At 39.7% G+C, this 24,463-nt stretch overlaps 1 protein-coding gene across 1 annotated transcript in view; it reads left to right on the top strand.

The window, feature by feature from the left end:
- Positions 1 to 336: 336 nt before the first annotated feature.
- The window catches only part of LOC136874347 (uncharacterized), a 129,588-nt gene continuing 105,461 nt past the window's right edge, over positions 337 to 24,463 (top strand). Inside the window, exons 1-3 of the mRNA XM_068227762.1 lie at positions 337 to 456; positions 6,084 to 6,161; positions 17,311 to 17,544. Coding sequence (XP_068083863.1) covers positions 337 to 456; positions 6,084 to 6,161; positions 17,311 to 17,544 — 432 coding nt within the window. The remainder of the gene's footprint in view (positions 457 to 6,083; positions 6,162 to 17,310; positions 17,545 to 24,463) is intronic.

The following is a 24,463-nucleotide window of genomic DNA, read 5'->3' on the forward strand; positions in this document are numbered from 1 at the left end:
AATGACATCCAGGAGCGTGTCCCACTTAAGAAAACACTTCAAGCGTTCCAGGCTTTCCGAGACAAACCAAAATTAAAAACTGGAAAGGCATGGACGCAAGTGAGGAAAGAACGACACCGAGAACGCATGCAGAAGTAATGAATGGGCAGACATCAAAGTCAGAAATAGCCAGCCGAAATGACGTGGTCCAAAGTTGGCCGATACGACATGAATAAATGAATAATGGCGTGTGGCTGGAGACATGGGAATTAACCAATGAAAGTTAAAATCTCTTATATGGTCGGGAATCGAACGTGGGACCCTGATACCAAAGGCAAGGACGCTAACCATTTAGCCATGGAGCCGGACTACTTCCAGTGGTGGTCTAGTACATTGAAGCATGACCATAACCGCAGGGCTTGCCGCTCCAGCAGTCAGCAACTAGCGGCTAGCTGGAGAACAGTTAGAGAGCCAGTCGTCAGTAATTACTGCATAGGCCGCATTGTTTTCAAGGAGGAACACTGACCACGTTCGAGACCTTCGGAAGTGTTCAAAGTCTTACTGAACTCATTCACAGCTTTTAAAAAAAAATTGTTGCTGTTACAATGCTATTGCCTTTTCCTAAACGTAGGATTGTGGATGTAAGTATAGACTATTTAATATAGTTACAGGTTAATTTATGACAGAATTAACGAATCTATAGAACATTTTAACAAGTATATTAGAGAACCATTGCCTAATTAGTAAAAATAAAATAATAATTGCTTAAAAAAGTAATGTCATAACACCACAGGAAGCCGGTGGTTGGCCTTTCTAAACAATAACTAGCGCAATATCTTGGTTGACTTCTTTAAATCTCGATGAGCTGACGGAAGGTTCAATCCGTTCAAACCGATCATTCGACATTGTGCTGTTTAAAGAGGTTTTTAATCTCGTTAAAGTAAAAGAAAAAAGACAGTTCACAAGAAGATGATGAAACAGGTAATGATTCTGCAAAACATAACGTGTAATACACAATGGGATAAAGTAACTTATCACTATACCTCGGATTTGTGGTGGTAATAGGTTAGAATATAAAGTAATTTGGTTTGTAGGAAGTGTCATGCAACCCGTTGTACCATAGTGTAGGAAGAGTAGCATAAATTCAAGGAGTTCTATAGGCTGTACCCCTGATATCTATGCAAATCGTATAGCATAACCGTTGTACAGTGTAGGGTATACTTGTTACTGGCTAGTAAGTTTGCATTTTAACCTATCAGTACCTAATAATCCGGACTCTACTTATCACACATATCCAAATATGTTCACTGCTTCACCGCATTTAGTCTTCTGTGATTACATTCACAATAATAAGCCAAGTAACTCAGAGTTGCATCACTTCAAAATGGATTAAATGCATATTATCATGCTATCGTATCCGTCTGTGTTGTTTAGTGGTTAGTATGATTAGCTGCCAAACCCAGAGGTCCGGGTTCGATTCCCGGCTCTGCCACAAAATTTGAAAAGTGGAACGAGGACTGGATCGGGGGTCCACTCAGTCTCGGGATGTCAAATGAGTAGAGGTAGTTCGATTCCCTCCTTAGCTATCCTCGAAGTGGTTTTCCAGTTCTTCTCCAGGCAAATGGCGGGATGGTACTAAACTTAAGGCCACAGCCGCTTCTTTCCCACTTCCTTGCCTATCCATTTCAATCCTCCCATCCTCTGCAAGACACCTGTTCAGCACAGAAGGTGAGGACACCTGGGCGATGTACTGGTCCTTCTCCCCAGTTTAATACTCGACCAAATATCTGACGCTTCAAGACATTGCCCTTGAGGCGGTAGAGGTGGATCCCTCGCTGAGTCCGGGTGGAAAATTATACATGCCAGAAAGTATAAAGGATCGTGTTTGTTTGTTCTATACAATTTGCCAACAGAGTGAAAAAACGGGAAATATCAGTGACAGCCGTGTGAAAAACCAATATCTTACTGTATAGAGAGCTGCTCTATGGTGTAGTGGTTAGTGTGATTAGCTGCCACCCTCGGAGGCCCGGGTTCGATTCCCGGCTCTGGCATGAAATTTGAAAAGTTGTGCCAAAGTTGGAACGGGGTCAGCTCAGCCTCGGGAGGTAAACTGAATACAGGGAGTTCGATTCCCACCTCAGCCATCCTCGAAGTGATTTTCCATGGTTTCCCACTTCTCCTCCAGGAAAATGTTGGGATGGTAACTAACTTAATGCCACGGCCGCCTCCCTCCCTCTTCCTTGTCTATCCCTTCCAATCTTCCCATCCCTTCGCAAGGCCCCTGTTCAGCATAGCAGGTGAGGCAGCCTGGATGATGTAATGGTCCTCAACCTCAGTTGTATCCCCTATCCAAAGTGTCACGGCTCCGGGACACTGCCCTTGAGGCGGTAGAGGTGGGATACCTCTCTGAGTCCGAGGAAAAACCCAACCGTGGCGGGTAAACAGATTAAGAAAGAAAGGAAGAAAGAAAGAAAGATGAAGAGCTGCTATGAAGATCACCTTTACAAAGTTTCAAAGGCTTTAACATCAGGCTGTACTTTTTGTACCTGACACTTGGTTTTTAAAGTCGTATTTTTTTGATCTGTGTGAAAGGAAGGGAGAGCAGAGATGAAGGCGCGAACACAAAGACTACTAAATGCGATGATATCTCCATTTACAATATCACTACATTATATTTGGTACCAAATCTCCGAAAAATTGGAGAAATAAACATTTCTGAAGGACGTTTAACACTTCCAGGATTCAATATCGAGAAGCATTTTGTGGCTAACAAACACCATGGGTCTTGACTTTCAAGCTGAGCAGCGGTTGCTTGGTAGGTCACGGTCCTTTAGGGTTGTTGGTGTTTGGTTTGGTTTCATTTTATTTGTTTGTTCCTCTACCAGATGGCAGAAAAACAGATATCTACTGGACGCTCGATGGCTGAGGTTAAATTCATTTTTAAGTGCGGCCAGTATCCAGTAATAAGGAGATCGTGGGTTCGAGCCCCACTGTCGGCAGCCCTTAAGATGGTTTTCCGTGGTTTCCCATTTTCACACAAGGCAAATGCCGGGGCTGTACCTTAATTAAGGCCACGGCCGCTTCCTTCCACTTCCTAGGCCTTTCCCATCCCATCGTCGCCATAAGACATATCTGTGTCGGTGCGACGTAAAACAAATAGCAAAAAATAAATTCATTTTGTCGTGTAAACACCAAATTTGTCACTAGAGATTTACATGCCCACATTGAACGACATAGAGCAGTGGTATTCTAAGTGTGGTACACGGGGTCGCCCTAAAGGGTACGCAAAGTTATCGTAGCTTCTATTTTCAGTGAGCGGTTCAGAACAGAGTCTAGCCTGCTCATTTTCAGTAAAATCTTCCTTTGATTTAGTGTTTTTGCCTACCACTGCACTGAGTCCCCTTTCGGAGCTATTCATTCTAAAATATGTGTCAGCTTGTACCTCCCATGCCTATCTAGTCTATGTAAAAATTCTTACTTATGCTGCATTTCTCATTTTACATTTTGTATTTCGAAATTCGCTCATTCACTTCAACTTTTTCAGTAGCAGAATATATAATATGATAATAATAATAATAATAATAATAATAATAATAATAATAATAATAATAATAATAATGCTATTTGCTTTACGTCCCACTAACTACTTTTACGGTTTTCCGAGATGCGATGTGCCGAAATTTAGTCCCTCAGGAGTTCTTTTTACGTGCCAGTAAATCTACCGACACGAGGCTGACGTATTTGAGCACCTTCAAATACCACCGGACTGAGCCAGGATTGAACCTGCCAAGTTGGGGTCATAAGACCAGTGCCTCAGCTCGGCTAATACGATAGTACAGTGGTCTGCCAAATTATTATACTCACTGATAAGTGCTGCATTCTTTTAAGACATCTGTATGTTGTTCAAGGAACAATGGAGAGGGGTCAGCAGGAGCTAGTTTTAAGCAACTAACTTCTATCTCAGAAGAAGATTATACAGCCACATTACTGCACCGTAACATGAGGCAAAAAGTAGGATCAGAAAATTAATGTCTAGGACTGGCCATCAAATTCTCTTGACTTCAACCCAATAGAAAACATTTGTATTACACAGAGGGAAGAAATTAGGCCGGAAGGACATATTGCCAACTGGAATATCTCATAGAAAGAATAAATGAGGCTTGTAGAATCCCAGGAGCTGACAAGAAAATGCGTTTCAAGTGGCTGCAACTAAGTCTGACTTCAGAAAGTACTATTACCTTAGTTAGTTCAGTGTGAAGAAAATTAGTGATTAACAAATCGTTTTTGTACAGGAAATTAATTGAAAACCACGTAAAATATTAACACAATAGAGGCAGTGTAATTTTTCACTAGTCCGTATATACTACCAGCATATATTACAAAAACTTAAGAAAATATCTTATCTTTCTGAGTAAAATAATTTGGCAGACAACTGTAATTGCTGTATTAATTATACTCGTACACATATGTTGCTATGCCTTTGCTGACGAGATTTAGGGTTTACAGTGCACTATTTCTTCTTCCGGTGTGGGCTAGAATAATTTGTTACTTTCATTCAGCTGTTTCAGTCTCCTCCTTGGCATTGACAACACGAAAGTGGCCGAGGTATGTGTAATGCCATTCCTTATGCAGCCAGTCCTGTTTTGAACGATGTGAAAATATCGCTCATTGCGACGATTAGTGCATGCATTTCAATGAGTTTGGCAGACAGATATGTAATAGCAACTTCTGGTCCTGTGAGGAAAACAGCGGGAAACTACCTCACTCCTCATTTCCTTAGATTTACTCTTCAGTAACACCTAGACTATCAATGACAGCTCTTGGTGGAGATGTCGAGGATCAAACCAGCCTTCGTGCTGAATACCCAACATACATACATATGTTGTTAGACAATCAAAACCTCGTAATTCCACTCACGAGAAAACTACGTTTCTACATGTGTCTTGCGAAAGCTTGTCGCGATGCCTGAGAATAATTGGTCGAATCACTGAAAATGCCAGGAACAGTTCTCCAGCTATTGCTGACCGCTCAATATTGGGCTTTTTCAGTAAACTTCACACTGAAGGAGTTACAAGCTTTCCTTTGCCCAGTGACGATGTACACTGCATTATTATTGGGGAACAGGGTGGTGTAATGGATTAGCTGCTTGCCTGTCATCCCAGTGACCGTGGTTTGATTCCTGGCGTTGCTGGGGTGGGATTTTCAGTGGAAAATCCCGTGTTATCAGGAAGGGCATGCGACCTAAAATCCCCGGCCACAACTATTTCATGCCTCAGTACGTGAAAGGATCCTGAGCAAGTGGGATAGACTGCGGATGATGATGATGATGATGATGATAGTTATTTAGCATCTAGCAACAATCATTTGTTATTTCTGGTACAATCGAAATATATTCGTACTTCAGGGATACGAAGGTAAAACTACTAGATTTTGGGGGTACGCCAACCAAAAAGTTTGAATACCACTGACATAGAGTGCAGAATTGACTTTTCCCCCTTTCAAAAATCCGACTACCTCTCCTTCCCAAAGAGGGAACAATAATCATGAAAACTAAGTTACCTGCATATCGAACGTTTTTCTCTTAGCGCTTCTAGTACCTAGGAATGAAAACAATAGAGTTCGACACAATCCTGCGTCCAAGATGCTGCACAAGGAACGACGAAGCGTATCATTATGTTCCTGTAGCGGTTCTTGAATACACTTTACTATTTCAGTCGCACATTAAACAGCGTTTACGTGTTGCAAGTAGAGTTCGCGTCTCTAGTTTCTTATTTGCATTCCGCATCATAAAGGAGCAATGTACCTCACTTGGAACATTTTATTACAAACTCAGATGGAACACCAGGTGCGCCAAGCGGTAAGCCAAGGCGGAGGAACCCTGGACTGGAAAGTAGGCCTGCCCTTGGTCCACCAGGAAATGAGTGAGGTCGTTAAGAGGAGGGAACTTCCTTCCGATGTCTCTACTTACTCCTTAAAGGTCACAACCTCTCTTCTCCTTAAGGTCATTTTGATTCAAATGTGAGTTATTCAAAACAATGTTCCATCAAAGCAATAATTAGTTCAAGTCTAGTGTATTCTTATGCTTATGTTCGTTGTTATTGCAGGCTAGTCTTGGGAATAAATCACCCACAGCCTTCACAAAGGAACCGACTTACCGATTTTGTGAATCTGAAATGGAAATGGTATGATGGTGAATGTGATGAAAAGTGAGGTTGTAAGGTTTACCAAGAGAAAACGTTCTGTTAGTTTTAATTACTGTGCTGATGGGGTGAAAGTGGGCTACCCCACGGGGATCACTGTAAGTATCTAGGTATTAATATAAGGGAAGATATTCAATTAAAGGGGTTATAAATAAAGGTAACAGATCTCTTTTTTTTTACAAGTTGTTTTACGTCGCACCGACACAGATAGGTCTTATGGTGACGATGAGAGAGGAAAGACCTAGGAATGAGAATGAAGCGGCCATGGCCATAGTTAAGGTACGACCCAGCATTTCCCTAGTGTGAAAATGGGAAACCACGGAAAACCATCTTCAGGGCTGCCGACAGTGGGGTTCGAACCCACTATCTCCCGGATGCGAGCTCACAGCTGCGCGCTCCTAACCGCACGGCCAACTCGTCCGGTTGCCCTTATTTAAGGCACAGCCCCAGCATTTGCCTGGTGTGAAAATGGGAAACCACGGAAAACCATCTTTAGGGCTGCCGACAGTGGGGTTCAAACCCATTATTCCCGTATATTGGATACTGGCCGCAATTAAGTGCCTGCAGCTATCAAGCTCGATGGGTACAGACCTCTACAATAATAATAATAATAATAATAATATAATTTCGTGTGGCTATTTCTAGCCGGGTGCAGCCCTTGTAAGGAAGACCCTCCGATGAGGGTGGGTGGCATCTGCCATGTGTAGGTGACTGCGTGTTATTGTGGTGGAGGATAGTGTTATGTGTGGTGTGTGAGTTGCAGGGATGTTGGGGACAGCACAAATACCCAGCCCCCGGGCCATTGTAATTAACCAATGAAGGTTAAAATCCCCGACCCGGCCGGGAATCGAACCCGGGACCCTCTGAACCGAAGGCCAGTACGCTGACCATTCAGCCAACGAGTCGGACATACTACTACTACTACTACTACTACTACTACTACTACTACTAATAATAATAATAATAATAATAATAATAATAATAATAATAATAATAATAATAATAATAATAATAATAATCGTATGGCCTCAGCTACCGTTTGCAGACATTTCGATTTGACGCCATCTGGCTGTCTGCTCGTCAAATAATAATAATAATAATAATAATAATAATAATAATAATAATAATAATAATAATAATAATAATGTTATTGGTTTTACGTCTCACGAACTACTTTTACGATTTTCCGAGACGCCGAGTTGCCGGAATTTAGTCCCGAAGGAGATCTTTAACGTGCCGGTAAATCTACTGACACGAGGCTGACGTATTTGAGCACCTTGAAATACCACCGGCCTGAGCCATGGTCGAACCTGCCAAGTTGGGATCAGAAGGCCAACGCCTTAATCGTCTGAGCCACTCAGCCCGGCACAGACCTCTGCATATGGTTGCTGGGGTTGTAGTAATGGTGAAAAGGAGAGGGCATATAAAACCCCAATTAGAGTACGTTTCCAAAGTTTGGGACCCACGGATTACTCGATACGAGAACTGAAGAGGATCCAAAGAAAAGCAGCCCTATTTGTTCTGGGTGATTCCCGAAAAAAGAGTAGTGCAACGAAAATGTTTCAAACTTTGCGCTGGGAAGACATGGGAGTAAGAAGACGTGATGCTGACGAGCAGTCAGTGGAGAGATGTCGTGGAATGACATTAGTGGACGAATAAGATTGAGTTGAGCTTCTGAAGATAGGAAAGATATGGAGATAAAGTTGGAGTTCAAGACGACAAATTCGAGCAAATATTCATTTATAGCAAGAGGAATTACGGATTGGAATAATTTATCAAGTGAAATAGTCGTTAAAATTCCAAGTTCTTTGAAGTCATTTAAGAAAAGACGAGATAAACAATTGATAGGGAATCTGCCACCTGAGTGACAATCCTAAATTGATTGATTGATTGATTGATTGATTGATTGATTGATTGATTGATTGATTGATTGATTGATTGATTGATTGATTGATTGATTGATTGATTGATTGATTGATTGATTGATTGATTGATTGATCGATCGATCTCATCGCATGTGCAGTACAGGGTTGAATACTCTGCTTGTATTACAGATTCATGAAGGTCAGTAGCTGAGTGCTCAATATCTTTCCCTTCGGTCCTCGGAATCCCAGATTCAATTTTCGGCCGCGTCGACGGTTTTTTATGATAAACGATTTATTTCTGGGTGACATGATTCCATCCCACGGTCAATTTTTATTCGCAATTCTCTCCAGAACAGAAATGGTACATATGCTAAGTCCCTCCTAACCAGAGAGGAGCACCAAGATTTAAACAAACGTGTTCCCTCATAAGACATATACTTTTCTGTCAGAATTATGTAATACAAATTACATTTAGAATATACCGTTGTTCAACCTGATAGACTACTTTTACGTCGAATTAAAAAATGTAGAATTTGTATTTTAGGCATTTATATCAACAATGTTTTAGTGCAAAGTCGAAGTTATATTTTACTTCATGGCCGAGAAAATCGAGGAAAGAGGAAATTTCGAATACAACCTTGTTCAACGCTTTCCGTCCCTCGTAATTCAAAATTGTTATAAAAAGGCAGAATTTGAATTATAGGCATTTATATCAAGAATATTTTAGTTCAAAGTTGAAGTTATATTTTATTTCGTGGCCGAGAAAATCGAATAATAGATCAATTTCGAACGTACCCTTATTCAGCTCTTTGGACCCAGTAAATCGAAATTCAAAAAATGCACAAATTTTTTTTTAGGAATTTATGTTATGAATGTTTTAGTGTAATAACGAAGTTGTATTTTTTTCGCGCCCGAGAAAATAAAAAATTAATATACACCCATTTGATTTAAAATCAAAATTTTGCAAAACCTTTTCTTCCACACTTACACAAACATATCCTTAAAAGTGTATGTCTCTAGCTTTAATGGTGTCGGTTGGGCGTATATGAGTCAGTCAGTTGACTATAATACCTATAATACAAATTCTGCATTTTTACAACAATTTCGACTTACGAGGGATGGAAAGGGTTGAACAAGGGCATATTCGAAATTTCCTCTTTTCTCGAATTTCTCGGCCATGAAGTAAAATATAACTTCGACTTTGCACTAAAACATTCTTGATATAAATGCCTAAAATACAAATTCTACACTTTTTTAATTCGACACCGTTGACTGAAAATAAAAATCAATAATGAGGATACAAATGGATATTGTCGCATAGTATTTGGCCTTCGCTTTGTGTTGGTTGCTCTGAATAAGTTAAAGCTTCAACCTTTCCTTTTCGAGCACATCAGATGGCCTGTACTCATAATATGGTATTTTCTCATCCATAAATCCCGACTTGATTCCCAGCTATTGGTGGACAATTTTCGCTACCATATCATGCCGATGAGTATATTTGCCTGCGCAACTACAGTATCCACCGTCTCAACTATTTATTATTATTATTATTATTATTATTATTTCGTTTCGCCCTCTTTGGGGTACGTTGAATCAATCTGTGTGTTGTTCTTGTCTTAGAGCCCAGTATTTATTCATTCTTTCTGATCTTTCTCTCGTCTTCCGAGATATTGGCTTTTAATGTAGATTTGTTTTGGTACCTTATATTTTCGTCTATAGTTAATACTTTAGCTGTTCTGTCGAATAGCGAACTTTCTGTCATTTTTAATTCTACTAGGTCTTTTTCATTTTCTTTAAACCAGTTCGGGTTTTGTTTTGTGGTTACGGAAGAAGTTAAAGATTTGTTTGACTAATCTATTAGAGTTCATTATGAGAAGATAACTGTACACATTTATACTTCTTTTTTCGCAGAGTAGCTGAGAGCTTTTCAATTTTCTTGTAGAGTTTTTCTTTCTTGATGTATATCATCTTATTATCCTGAAATGTTGGTCCTACGATCTTTCTTAAAATGTTCCTTTCTTTTAGCTCGAGTTTCACCACCTGGCCTTTGAAATTCATGTTTAGTGTTTCTGCAGTGTATAGTGCTTCTGGTCTAATCACTGTATTACAATGTTTAATTCTGGACTCCCATGAAAGGGATTTCTTGTTGTATGTATCTTTTGTTAGTTGGAAGGCCAGTGCAATATTTTCCCTGGGTTCCATTGTTTTGCATTCCACAGCATTCCAACTAATCCCATATTATTATTATTATTATTATTATTATTATTATTATTATTATTATTATTATTATTATTATTATTATTATTATTATTATTATTATTATTTCTCCGTTAGGGTCTTCCAGGGACGATGTGACAATTTCAATGCTTCATTCTTTGTTGTTCCTTCTTCTTCTTCCAATACTCTTTCATCTGTTCACTGTGCCTCCTTTTCTTCTCCTCAGACCTTTTTGAGCCTGTTTTATTTCCTTCCCGACCTTTGAATCCTTTCATTTTTAACACTTTTTTTTTTCTAAAAATCTCTCTGTGTTGCTTCTTCCCTTATGTGTTTCTTTCCAAATTCATTAACTTCATTAATCCAGGTTGTTGTTGACGTCTTGTTCAAAAGATATTTGAAGATCTGTTTGGTTAACCTGTTGTCATCCATTCTGCATGTGTATCCAAAAAATATCAATCGGCTCTTCCGTATTGTTTCCGTTATCTTTTCTATGTTCCGGTACATTTCATCATTACTTCTAATTTATTCAGTTTGTCCATTCTTATTATTATTATTATTGTTTACATCGTTATGCCCTACTCAGGAGCACGGTTGAACTTGCTTAGCTGATGTGTTGGCCTTCTTTTCCTCCCAAAATCTCTTCATCCTCTCGCTGAGCTTCTTCCTTCGTTCTTCTGTCCAAGTTATAGTAGCTCTGGTGTTGAGTTCGTCGTCAAAGTGGTGATTGTCGATTTTGGTTCTGAATTTACATCTGTCCTGTACAATGTCTTCTGAGATGTTGATTTCCTGGAGATCTGTGTCAGTTTCACGAAGCGAGCTGTTATTGGTTTTAGACGAAAGGGCCAGGTTGAGAATTCTTTTAGTTAGCCTGTTAGTGTTCATTCTGCTAATGTGTCCATAAAATTTCAATCGTCTTTTTCGAAAAGTGTGAGAATTTTTTTCAGAATGACAATATATCTCCTGAGATGATTTTTCCCCCATATTCCATCTATACAAATTGGGCCAAAAAAGTTTCGTAAAAATTACTTTCTTGTTTCTCAATATCTTTGGTTGAAGATCCGCCACAAATGATTAAGGTTTCTGAGGCATATAACGCTTCAGGTTTGATCACTGTATTATAGTGTCTAAGTTTTGCATTCCGAAATATTAATTTTTTATTATACCTGTTCCAAGTGATCCTGTATGATTTCTGTAATTTATTATTATTATTATTATTATTATTATTATTATTATTATTATTATTATTATTATTATTATTATTATTATTATTATTATTATTATTATTATTATTAGTTAAGGTGGGTCTGAAAGATTAAAAATGACTTTGAATTATTGTTGACCACCAAGGTGGGCAGAAAACATTATGTTAATTACCTTAGATTCTTTTTCGTAGTGACACTTCACTCACCTCGCACTGACCACATTTTTTTACGTCTAGTGGAATCCAGAGAAGACCACTACAACAAACAATTAATTGAATGTGCAGTGAAGGGTCAAAGCTCCTTGCGTGACGTTCAGGGAGATCTTGAAAGAAAAACTGTTCTCCAGATAAGATGAGTCATTTGAACAAATCACCTGGACACAGTAGCAAAGAAGGCGATACTTTGTGAAGGTTCTTGACAAAGCAGTCCTCGTTGTACAAATACGGTAGCTCTACGCAAAGCTTCCTCCTCCCACAAGAATGAAAATGAAATGAAAACCTACAACCTGTTTTCCAGTCATTGACCGGGTCAGGGATGTAATGAATGAATCATATAGGCTATTAGTACGATGGGGTCGCCACTACCAAAGTGATTTTTTTAATGACTGATAGATGCTATGAAATGAGAATGGAGAGTGTTGCTGGAATGAAAGATGTCAGGAAAAACCGGAGTACCCGGAGAAAAACCTGTCCCGCCTCCGCTTTGTCCAGCACAAATCTTACATGGCCTCCTCCCACAAGAATAAAAGGTGCAATAGGAGCTCGGGATCTGTTCGTCAAAACACTCGACTTCAATGCTCAAGTTTGAATGTTTGAATCTCGGCGAAATCAGTAGGTTATTGTGAATTCTTAAGTGTGAGACGATTTACTGATGCGAGGAATAATGCTTTCCGGAGCAAAATTTTGTCACTTTTGTGTCACGTAAAATTGTTAGATATTATCTTTCTTTCTTTCTTTCTTTCTTTCTTTCTTTCTTTCTTTCTTTCTTTCTTTCTTTCTTCGTTATCCCCATTCAAAGAGCGCGTTTGAACTTGTTCCTTGGCCTGATGGTTTTCGCCTTCTTATCCTCCCAAAATCTCTTCATGAATGCGCTATGTTGCATCTTGCGTTCTGTGGACCACTTCCTGCCAGTTTTCTTTTTAGGTGTCTCCACGAATTTCTGCTTGGCTACTGTTGTACTAAAGGCTCCACGATCTTCTGTGATGTCGTCCGTGATATTCACTTCTTGGAAGTCCGCCTTAGTGTCTTCTAGTTAGTTTATTTTGACCTTCTTTGAGTTGAGTACTTTAAATAATCTTTCAGTGAGCTATGGAATTGTAGGCCTCTCTTGCATACGGCATCAGTGAACCTGTCAGTTAATGAGGAGAAGTCCGCTGTTCTCCTCTTAATCCACATTCTATTTTCTCTCGTGACACCATAGATTTTCCGGAGAATTTTCCGTATGACGATTAATAATAATAATAATAATAATAATAATAATAATAATAATAATAATAATAATAATAATGTTACTTTCTTTACGTCCCACTAACTACTTTTACGGTTTTCGAAGACGTCCCGCAAGAGTTGTTTTACGTGGGAGTAAATCTACCATCACGAGGCTGACGTATTTGAGCACCTTCAAACAGCACCGGGCTGAGTCAGGATCGAACCAGGAGTCAAAAGTCAAAAGTCCAGCGTCTCAACCGTCTGAGCCACTCAGCCCAGCAATTTGTTGTTGTTATTATTATTAATCTTGTTGTTGTTGTTGTTGTTACAGAGTTTCCATGGCTCACAGAGGAATAAAAAACGCGTAGGTTGAATGGCTGGACAAGGAATTAACTAGAGCAGGACCTGACATAACAAATTTGGAAATTTTATTTCTTTCCTTTTCTAAAATTGGGAGAGAGATTTGTTTTGGAACCTTATATTTTCGTCTTTAGTTAATACTTTAGCTGTTCTATCGAATAGCGAACTTTCTGTCATTTTTAATTCTACTAGGTCTTTTTCATTTTCTTTAAACCAGTTCGGGTTTTGTTTTGTGGTTACGGAAGAAGTTAAGGATTTGTTTGACTAATCTATTAGAGTTCATTATGAGAAGATAACCGTACACATTTATACTTCTTTTTTAATATTAATGAGCTGGCCATTTCTAACAATATAGGGGACTTAGAAGTCCGAACATCAGGTACAAAACTTGCGATAATTACAAGGTAGTTAATTTTACATACAGAAGAGCATAATTGCTCCAGAAAAATGCAATATTTTACAAGAGCAACTTTGCTCCTATTAGTTACATTACACAGAAGTCTGAGCTCCAAAATACCCTGGTCTAATCTTGCAGAGACACTCAGTTTCATGAAATGCACTGCAATTAAACTAGCCAACTCATCGGGTGATCCAACTTTAAAGTGTTCATCAATTGTTCCACAATAACAATAGCTTTAAGCACTGTCCCAAAGGGAACTCAGAAACAGTTACAGAATAAACAGGGGCATAAAGGCCCATACTACTTGGCCTTAAATTAAAAAGAAAAGCGCTGTACATAATCGGCCATAAACAAATGGCAAGGGGGCGAAACACCTCCACTCCTTATAGAAATTACTAAAACCCTAAGTGGGCTTATGGCCCGTTGATACAGAAGTTAATCCTATACGACAAGGTGTGAGTAACGGAGAAACAATTAACGCCAAGACAAGATTTACAAAATGTTGAGGTTGAAAACTTCAATCACCCAGAGCTAGGTTGGCGTATTTAAAAGTAGGAAAGATCACAATATGAAGATAAATTTGGAATTCAAGCGGACACACTGGGGCAAATATTCGTTTATAGGAAGAGAAGTTAGGGATTGGAATAACTTACCAAGGGAGATGTTCAATAAATTTCCAATTTCCTTGAAATCATTTAACAAAAAAAAAATGGCGTATGGCTTTTAGTGCCGGGAGTGTCCGAGGACATGTTCGCCTCGCCAGGTACAGGTCTTTTGATTTGACTCCAGTAGGCGACCTGCGCGTCGTGATGATGATGATGATGATGAAGACAACACATACACCCAGCCCCCGTGCCAGTGAAATTAACCAATGATGGTTAATATTCCCGAACCTGCCCGGAATCGAATCCGGGACCCCAGTGACCAAACGCCAGCACGCTAACCATTTAGCCATGGAGACGAAGAAAAGGCTAGGAAAACAACAGATAGGGAATCTGCCACCTGGGCGACTGTCCTAAATGCAGATCATTGATTGATTGATTGATTGATTGATTGATTGATTGATTGATTGATTGATTGATTGATTGATTGTCTTTTGCGGCAAACCATTCGTCGAGGCATTTATAAAATCCTCGAAATTGTTGAATTGCTGCTCTGCGAGCGCGTCCCCCATTGATGCGAAGAGATGATAGATGGTGCCAGGTCGGGAGAGTACGGCGGGTGCGGGAGGATGTCCCATCCAGGCGATTTCAAGGTGTCTTTCACTGGTTTTGCTGTGTGAGACGGCGCATTGTTGTGTAACAAGATCCCTTTGCCATGTCTTCTGGCCCATTCCGGTCGTCTTTTGATCAATGCATGATTTAAATTAATCATTTGTTGGCGATAGCGTTGTGCATTAACGGTTTCGCCGGGCTTCAAGAGTTCATAATGTACCATACCGCTACCAGAGCGCGCACTGTCTTTCACATTCAAATCACCACATTTAAATTGTGTTACATCTTCTAATCGATGGTCCGTGTTCACCATTATGTTCCTACCAGCAAACAATGACTTTCCACAGCCTTTTTTCCTTTGATTAAATAAGGAAAAACAATGCGTACCGCAAATGTTCTTTTTCAGGTACAAACGTCGACATGATCACTGAACGATACAACACAGACGCTAGTGTTTGGCGGACTCAACTTGTGTATGTTGGTAGGTTAATGTCAGGCAGACAAACTGACGTATGTGTCAAATTCATACGCTGCGTACTGTTCGCTGGCGCCATCTTTTAGTGAAACCGGGAAAGACTTGTAATAAAAACAAAAACAAAACCAATGTTGACATATATGTCTTATTGTTGTGGATCATCTGAAAATTTGCATTACGGAAATGCGCGTGACAAGTGTAACCCGAACAACCGTGCAGATTATGTCTTATGACTGGTGGTTATCTGAAATTAGCAGCCGGTGATGGATGGCCATGACCGTGAGATATATTTATGATCACTTGATTTTCGCGAAGAGAAAAGTGGTTTCTTTTCGTATGAAAAGGATATATTACGGCTGAAGTCTAGCAATTCGGAAGTTTTTCTGTTTCCCAAATCTCGCAGATTATCTCAGTCTATCGATCACCTTGTCACATGTATTTTTTTTTTTTTTTTTTACCAGAGTTCGACTGTTATAAGAGTCCTCGCCAGATGTTTTGTTGTTCTGGAGTAATTGAATATAAGTCATATTTCTTATCTGGTGGGTGTAGGTCAGTCAGGGTTGGTAGCTCCACGTCATTTCAACTTCTCCTTCCCTAGGCTTCAATATTTGCCCATTACTCCCGCCATTCGTTGCCAGTTTCTTTTCTTGTTTCTGTCTATGCCTTCACGTTTCCAGCTCCGGCTTTTCTTGGAAACCCTTGTGGTCTTGAAGTTCCTTCTTAAGTGGGCTGCGATCCGGGATATTATTATTATACATACATACATACATTATCATTATAGACTGTTATGCCTTTCAGCGTTCAGTCTGCAAGTCTCTGAGAATTAACTAAACGTCGCCACAATCCTCGATTTGCAACTAGTGTTGTGGCTTCATTTAGTTCTATACCTCTTATCTTTAAATCGTTAGAAACAGAGTCTAACCATCGTCGTCTTGGTCTCCCTCTACTTCTCTTACCCTCCATAACAGAGTCCATTATTCTCCTAGGTAACCTATCCTCCTCCATTCGCCTCACATGACCCCACCACCGAAGCCGGTTTATGCGTACAGCTTCATCCATCGAGTTCATTCCTAAATTAGCCGTTATCTCCTCATTCCAAGTACCCTCCTGCCATTGTTCCCACCTGTTTGTACCAGCAATCATTCTTGCTACTTTCATGTCTGTTACTTCTAACTTATGAATAAGATATCCTGAGTCCACCCAGCTTTCGCTCCCGTAAAGCAAAGTTGGTCTGAAAACAGACCGATGTAAAGATAGTTTCGTCTGGGAGCTGACTTCCTTCTTACAGAATACTGCTGATCGCAACTGCGAGCTCACTGCATTAGCTTTACTACACCTAGATTCAATCTCGCTTACTATATTACCATCCTGGGAAAAAACACAACCCAAATACTTGAAATTATCGACCTGTTCTAGCTTTGTATCACCAATCTGACATTCAATTCTGTTGAATTTCTTACCTACTGACATCAATTTAGTCTTCGAGAGGCTAATTTTCATACCATACTCATTGCACCTATTTTCAAGTTCTAAGATGTTAGACTGCAGGCTTTCGGCACAGTCTGCCATTAAGACCAAGTCGTCAGCATAGGCCAAACTATTTACTACATTTCCACCTAACTGAATCCCTCCCTGCCATTTTATACCTTTCAGCATATGATCCATGTAAACTACAAACAGCAAAGGTGAAAGATTACAGCCTTGTCTAACCCCTGTAAGTACCCTGAACCAAGAACTCATTCTACCATCAATTCTCACTGAAGCCCAATTGTCAACATAAATGCCTTTGATTGATTTTAATAATCTACCTTTAATTCCATAGTCTTATTATTTATATTATTATTATTATTATTATTATTATTATTATTATTATTATTATTATTATTAACTGTGATAGGGTGACAGGTTATTTTAAGGAATCTATCCTCAAAATAATAATATTCTAAGACTGTATGTTATTTCTGTTTGTAGCAGAGGGTGTTGTCCCAAGAGCTATCTTTGGACGGCTCGGGCAGTGGAGGCGGTGCATCCACCGAGCTCTACTCGCTCTACGTAAGTCCCGTGGAAGCTGTTGATGGCGGCAGTGGCGGTGGAAGCTTCTTACGGCAACTGGAGCTTCCTGTCGAGGCGGTGGCCGCTGTCGCCAGAGAGAACAACGAGACGAGAGACGCGCTCAGTTTGGAAGGCAGCGAGCCTCACAAGTCGGTGAGTGTATTTGATAAACACAAAGTGCTAAAATGTCTCAGTATTTTGAGGATCGTTTGAAAGTGTTCTGTGTTAACTTTGCGCACACAGATATGATACACAAACAGTCTAGGAGTTTGTGAAATATTTATTTATTTATTTATTTATTTATTTATTTATTTATTTATTTATTTATTTATTTATTTATTTATTTATTTATTTATTTATTTATTTATTTATTTATTTATTTATTTATTTATTTATTTATTTATTTATTTATTTATATATCTATTTATTTATTTATTTATTTACTGCGCACGACAGGATTTCTAATCCCAATTACAGTGGCAAATGTTTACACTTTTTTTTGTTTCAATCAGTCTAATATCTTAATATCTAAACTATTCTAATATTATATTTACAATGAATAAGGAACAGTATTTAACATCTTATCTAATTTAATCTTTACATGAAAGAGGAAAAAATATAAAAAATAAATAAAAAATCGTAATTTCATATTTAAACTATTATTTGCTTTTAGTTCTTAGTTCTAACACTTATAATTACATTTGTGGGATAGGGCTTAATGTAGAATGTTTATAATACAATTTTTGGGTCAGCATTACAGAGTTTTCACGGAGATGGTGAATTGTTGTAAAAACAGGCCTAGAGGTACACAGAAGTCTAAAGAATTATTTTTCTGAACTGCACTGTTGTAGACATTGCATAGCCTGTAGAGTGGGGAATTTTTGTGAGCGGTTGTTCTGACTTGTTTATTATGAAAAGTTACATTTGTCCTCGCATTAATGTAACTTTTCATAATAAAAAAGTCAGAACAACCGCTCACTTTTTTATTATTAAGAAGTGTCAGTTTCACAAATCTGTGTTCATCTTACTTCTGAAAATTCGTTGAAAGTATCAGTTTTATAAATCTGTGTTAATCTTACAAACACAGACACAATATAAATAGCCTAAGAATTTTGTGGATTCTCTGAAACTGTCAGCTTTAGAACTCTATGTTAATCTTACAAACACAGACAGACACAGTGTGGGAACAGCGTAGGGATTTGGGGGATTCTCTGAAGTGTCAACTTCACAAGCTTGTGTTAATCTTATAAACATAGGCATAACATGATAGGAGCCTCAGAATGTTGGGCTCCTCTGGAAGTATCAGCTCCACATATTTGTGTTGATCTTACAAACACAGACACAATGTCTAAATAGCGTAAGGATTTTGAGGATTCTCTGAAAATGTCAGCTTCACAAGTCCATGTTAATCTACAAAGAAAGACACAATGTGCAAACAGCGTAATTAGTTTGATGATTCTCTAAAACTGTCAACTTCACAAGTTTGCTTTTTTTCTTTTCTTTTTTTTTTTTTTTTTTTTTTGCTTTACGTCGCACCGACACAGATATGTCTTACGGCGACGATGGGATAGGAAAGACCTAGGAACTGGAAGGAAGCGGCCGTGGCCTTAATAAGGTACAGCCCCGGCATTTGCGTGGTGTGAAAATGGGAAACCACGGAAAACCATCTCCAGGCCTGCTGACAGTGGGGCTCGAACCCACTATCTCCCGATTACTGGATACTGGCCGCACTTAAGCGACTGCAGCTATCGAGCTCGGTTCACAAGTTTGTGTTAATCTTATAAACACAGGCATAAAGTGATAACATCCTCAGGATTTTGGGGTCCTGTGAAAGTATCAGCCTCACAAATCTTTTTTGATCTTGCAAACCCACATACACCATATGTAAACAGCCTCAGGATTCTGGGGATCCTCTGAAAGTGTCAACTTTAAAAACCTGTTTTAACCTTACAAGCATGGATACAATGTAAAAACAGTGTAGGGAGTTTGGAAATCGATTTTTGGCCGCCCCACTTGTAGGAACTATATTTCGTAAGCTTGTGAATAATCAGAACCAAGGTGCAATATCTTCAAAGCAATTCACAAGCCATGATGCCCGATGGATGAGTTCAGGGTAAAGATTTTAATTAATCATAACACCAGCACTAACTGAGATAGAACGGTAATGTGTACACTACGCCACACTTGCCGCAAGGAACTAATCTGATACTCACTCCCGGGCGGTTAGGGGTGCGCAGCTGTGAGCTTGCATCCGGGAAATAGTGGGTTCGAACCCCACTGTCGGCAGCCATCAAGATGGATATCCGTGGTTTCCCATTTTCACACTATGCAAATGCTGGGGCTGTACCTTAATTAAGGCCACGGCCGATTCCCTCCTACTCCTAGACCTTGCCTATCCTATCGTCACCATGAGACCTATCTGTGTCGGTGCGACGTAAAGCAACTTGTAAAAAATAATAATAATAATAATAATAATTTAAAAAAAACTCACTCATGATGTACGTTGCTAGAATCTCCTTTCTAGATTTACAGATGTGGAAGAAAACCCACGTGCTTCCCGGCGAACCGAAATCATACCTTCACTGCCCCAGTTATGTGGATATCAGTTTCTTCTTCAAAACTGACAGTTTGAAACTCATTTTATATACAGCGTGACCCAAAAGTCCGTAAACATTTGACGAGGCAATACTTAACGGAATATTAGAGGTAGAGAGATAATAATTGACACACATGATTGGCATGCCATGGGGTTTTATTGACACCAAAATGAAGTGCAGTAAAGCTTCACTAACAGTGCCTTTTCTGGTAAAGTTAACATGCCGCGATTGCAGGCGCATCTGACGGCCTCTCTCACGACAGTTCCTTTCATACCATCCACGGGTCGCATTGGACATCATTGGCGTGTTGCTGTCCAACGCCATCTATTGGCCTGTTTGTGCACTCGTTGTTGGTGTTAATAAAACCCCATGTCATGTCAAGCATGTGTGGCCATTTGTACCTAACATATTGCTGTCCAGCTCTATCTGTTGGTCATTTTGTGTACTTGATTTTGGTGTCAATAAAATCTCATATCATGCCAATCAAGTGTGTGAATTATTACCTCTACTTCCAATATTCCGTGAAGTATTGCCTCGTCAAATGTTAACGAACTTTTGGGTCAACCTGTATCATACTCGCATAGACCTCGCAGCCCATTTTTTAAGCTAGAATTTTGGAGATGCCAGGTGCTCTTCCTGAAGCCAACCCTATCCAGAGGGGCATATTCAGTATTGCGTATTACTGTGGTGGTCGATAGTGTGGTATGTTGTGCGTGTATGATGAGTGTGTTGACACAAATAACCAGTCCCCGAGTCAGATGAATTAAAAATTAACCCTCACACTACATACTACGCCTGGGGTCACATACGCAGCGAACACAAAATTAATCATTTCTAAGGCATCTGTAACTGATTGATGAATTCAGCTCCTGCAAGCCGCTTACCAAGATTTCTCGAAGTCCCATTTCACAGTTATTATTATTATTATTATTATTATTATTATTATTATTATTATTATTATTATTATTATTATTATTATTATTATTATTATTATTATTAACCAGTCCCGTGATGTAGAGGTAGCGTGCTCGGAAGTCAGTCCAGGAATTTTAATTCTCAATTGAGGGATGGAACAGGGAACTGTTATGAGAAGCAGTGGACCCGGTAACGGAAACCAAGTAATACCGCTCAGGATAACGTCACACAGACTATGAGCCACTCCAACCCAGGGCTTGGCAGCAGTCACCTTGGCAGGCCAAGGTTCTTAATTGACTGTTACGCCACGGATTTTTGTTATCATAAAAATCATCACAAAATTAGTAAAACTTTACAACAGTTGCTACAAGTTAAATTGCATTGTTTAGATCAAGGCCTCTCAGAGTGCAGGTGCATGCACTGTGCACGGTGCAAGAGACGACTTCGCTTGGTTGACCAGAGTGCAGATCCCCACTCCTCGATTTGGAGCAATAGCGCTTTCTCTCTCTCTCTTTCCCCACGCCTGTCTCTCTCTCTCCGCCTGTCTCCCTCTTCCTCACTTGCTCCGTAGCGCTCCAAATCCGAGCCGAGTTGAGCCGAGCTTAGCCGAGTAGCCCAGAGACGAAACGCTGGTCCGAGCCGAGCCGAGCCGAATGGGACTGATGCACTGTGCACAGGAACTCTGCGCCTCAATTTGCACGCGTGAGATTTTGGGCGTTTGAGATACCCTGGTTTAGATTATGATGATGATGATGATGATGATGATGATGATGATGATAGGAATAAAATACAATCATCTGAAATGAGATTCCTAAGATCAGTGAAAGGATACTCCCTAAAAGATAAGATACAAAATGAAGAGATAAGACAACAATTAAATATCTTCTCAGTGAATGAAAGAATATTCCAAAACAGGATAAATGGGAAAAGCCACGTTCTGAGGATGGATAACAACAGAATCCCAAAACTTGGCCTGGAATACCATCCTACAGGAAGAAGAGATATTGGTCGTCCTATGAAGAGATGGAATGAAATCTGAGGTCGGAACAGGCTATTAGCCTAATCCAAGAAGAGGAAGTAAGTATATATGATAATAATAATAATAATAATAATAATAATAATAATAATAATAATAATAATAATAATAATAATAATAATAATAATGGTTTTACGTGACAGAAAATATACCGACAAGAGGCTGACATATTTGAGCACTTTCAAATACCACCGGACTAAGCCAGGGTCGAACTTGTTAAGTTGGCGCCAGGAGGGCAGGGCCTCCACCGTCTAAGCCACTCAGCCGGCAGGGTTAGAATCCTCCGGGAATCGAACCATGGACTATTTAAACCGAAGCCCTCGACGCTGACCATTCACCCAAAGAGACGAATCCTGATATTTAAACACCCATAAAATATGAAAATCACCTGTACTTGTATTGTAACCTACAACATTTGGAGGCGAACGCCATTATTATTAATATTATTATTATTCTCTTCTTCCTTTTTGTTATGCCTATTCAAAGAGCGCGTTTGAACTTGTTCGTTGGCCTGATGGTTTTTGCCTTCTTGTCCTCCCAAAATCTCTTCATGAATGCACTCTGTTGCATTTTGCGTTCTGTGGACCACTTCCTACCAGTTTTCTTTTAGGTTTCTCCACGAATTTGTGCTTGACTACTGCTGTACTAAAGGCTCCATGATCTTCTATGATGTCGACCGTGATATTCATGTCTTGGAAGTTCGCCTTAGTTTCTTCTAGACAGTTTATTTTGATCTGCTGTAAGTTGATGACTAAATAATATGTTGGTGAGATATGGCCGTGAAATTTCAGGCGTCTCTTGCGTACGACATCAGTGAAGCTGTCAGTTAATGAATAGAGGTCCGCTGTTCTTCTGTTAATACACATTCCATTTTCTCTCATGGGATCATAAATTTTCCGGAGAATTTTCCTTTCTTGCTTTTCAATTTCTTTAATTTTAGTGTGACCTCCAAAGGATATGGTTTCTGAGGCGTATCAAGCTTCCGGCAAAACAGCTGTCTTGTAATTTCGTAATTTTGTATTACGCGATATGATTCTCTTGTTGTAGTAATTCCACGTTAGTCTGTACGCCTTATGGACTTTAGTGGCTCTTTCTATGCTGGCCCTACTGTCTAGTCTCGATGGTAGTATGATTTCTCTAAGGTATTTGAAGGACACCTGTGAAACTGTGCCGTTTCCATCTCTAGCGGAGTTGTTTTTTTTTTTTCTGGGTTGATGTAGCTTGTCCATGGACTGGGTGTTTTCGTACGATATCTGTAGGCCTGCCTTTGATGCTGTATTGTATAATATCTGTACGCCGTATCTGGTTTCATCTCTGGTCTTGGTATTATACGGGCGTTCGTCAAGGTGACGGCATCTCCCCTATGCTGTTTAACTAATTCTAGACGAAGTCATTAGAGAAAGAGAAAGGGATGTCGAAGGTGTGAGCATCGGAAACTTAGGAAGCAATGTCAAAGTGAAATGTTCAGCCTTTGCTGATGATCTAACAATCATTACTACGAAAATCCCCCTTTTTTTTATTTTAAGAAATCAAGCGAAACCCACCCCACGTCATGATCTGGGCCGGAGTGACACAAACGCATCTGTTTGGCCCATATTTAGTTTATCGTTCTGTTAATCAGAATAGTTATCTCCAGATGCTTAATGACTGGCTCATCTCGCAGCCCGCAGCTGCAAAATGCGGGAATCTTAGACGTTGTTTGGTTTCAACACGATGGCGCGCCAGCTCTCTTCGCAGTGGCTGTTTCACAACGTCTGAACGCAGTCTTTCGGAATCGCTGGATCGATCGAGGATCGAACATCGAACAATGATCCAGCTCCTCTTCCATGGCCACCAAGGAGCCCTGATATAACAATACTCGATAACGCGCTCTGGGGTTACATCAAGGAACAAGTGAGGAAGCAGCACTATGTGGAACTGATGATCTGAAAAGTGCGGTGTGCGAAGCTTTCCAGACAGTGACCCCAAGTATATTGCTTAATATGATCATCAGAACAAGGCGGTGTATTCATTTGTGCAGAGACCATGGAGGGACACACGTGGATTTGTTAATTCCTAATATGTAAGTAGAAATAAATAATGAGTATGGGCCTCTGTTCTTTTATATCATATCAGTTTGAGTTCAATTTAATTTAATGTAAGAGTTTACGGACTTTGTGTGCACCCTGTACAATTGACGTACGCATTTTTGTCATTTTTATGTATATCTGATCATCGTGGGCTTTCGTTGAAAATAAATAGTTTGTATATAAGTAGCTTCAAATAGCATTAAATCTTCTTATAAGAAATGCTTAATGAATACCTGTGATTCAACGTCCTGTGCCCAGCTCTCGGGCTGAGTGAAATCCAACACGACCATGATGCAAATTATAGACAGGCGGACGAATAACGGGCAGTGTCTTCCGCCACGCCTAACCGTAGCGTACAGCACCGCGCTGCGTGACAAAAGCCCTAATTTGTCACCGCAAGTCTCGAGATCGTTCAAAACTTGTTCCTTTATCCTAGATCGGTGCCACACTGGGCT

This window comes from Anabrus simplex, chromosome 5, assembly GCF_040414725.1.
Source record: "Anabrus simplex isolate iqAnaSimp1 chromosome 5, ASM4041472v1, whole genome shotgun sequence".
NCBI lineage: Eukaryota > Metazoa > Arthropoda > Insecta > Orthoptera > Tettigoniidae > Anabrus > Anabrus simplex.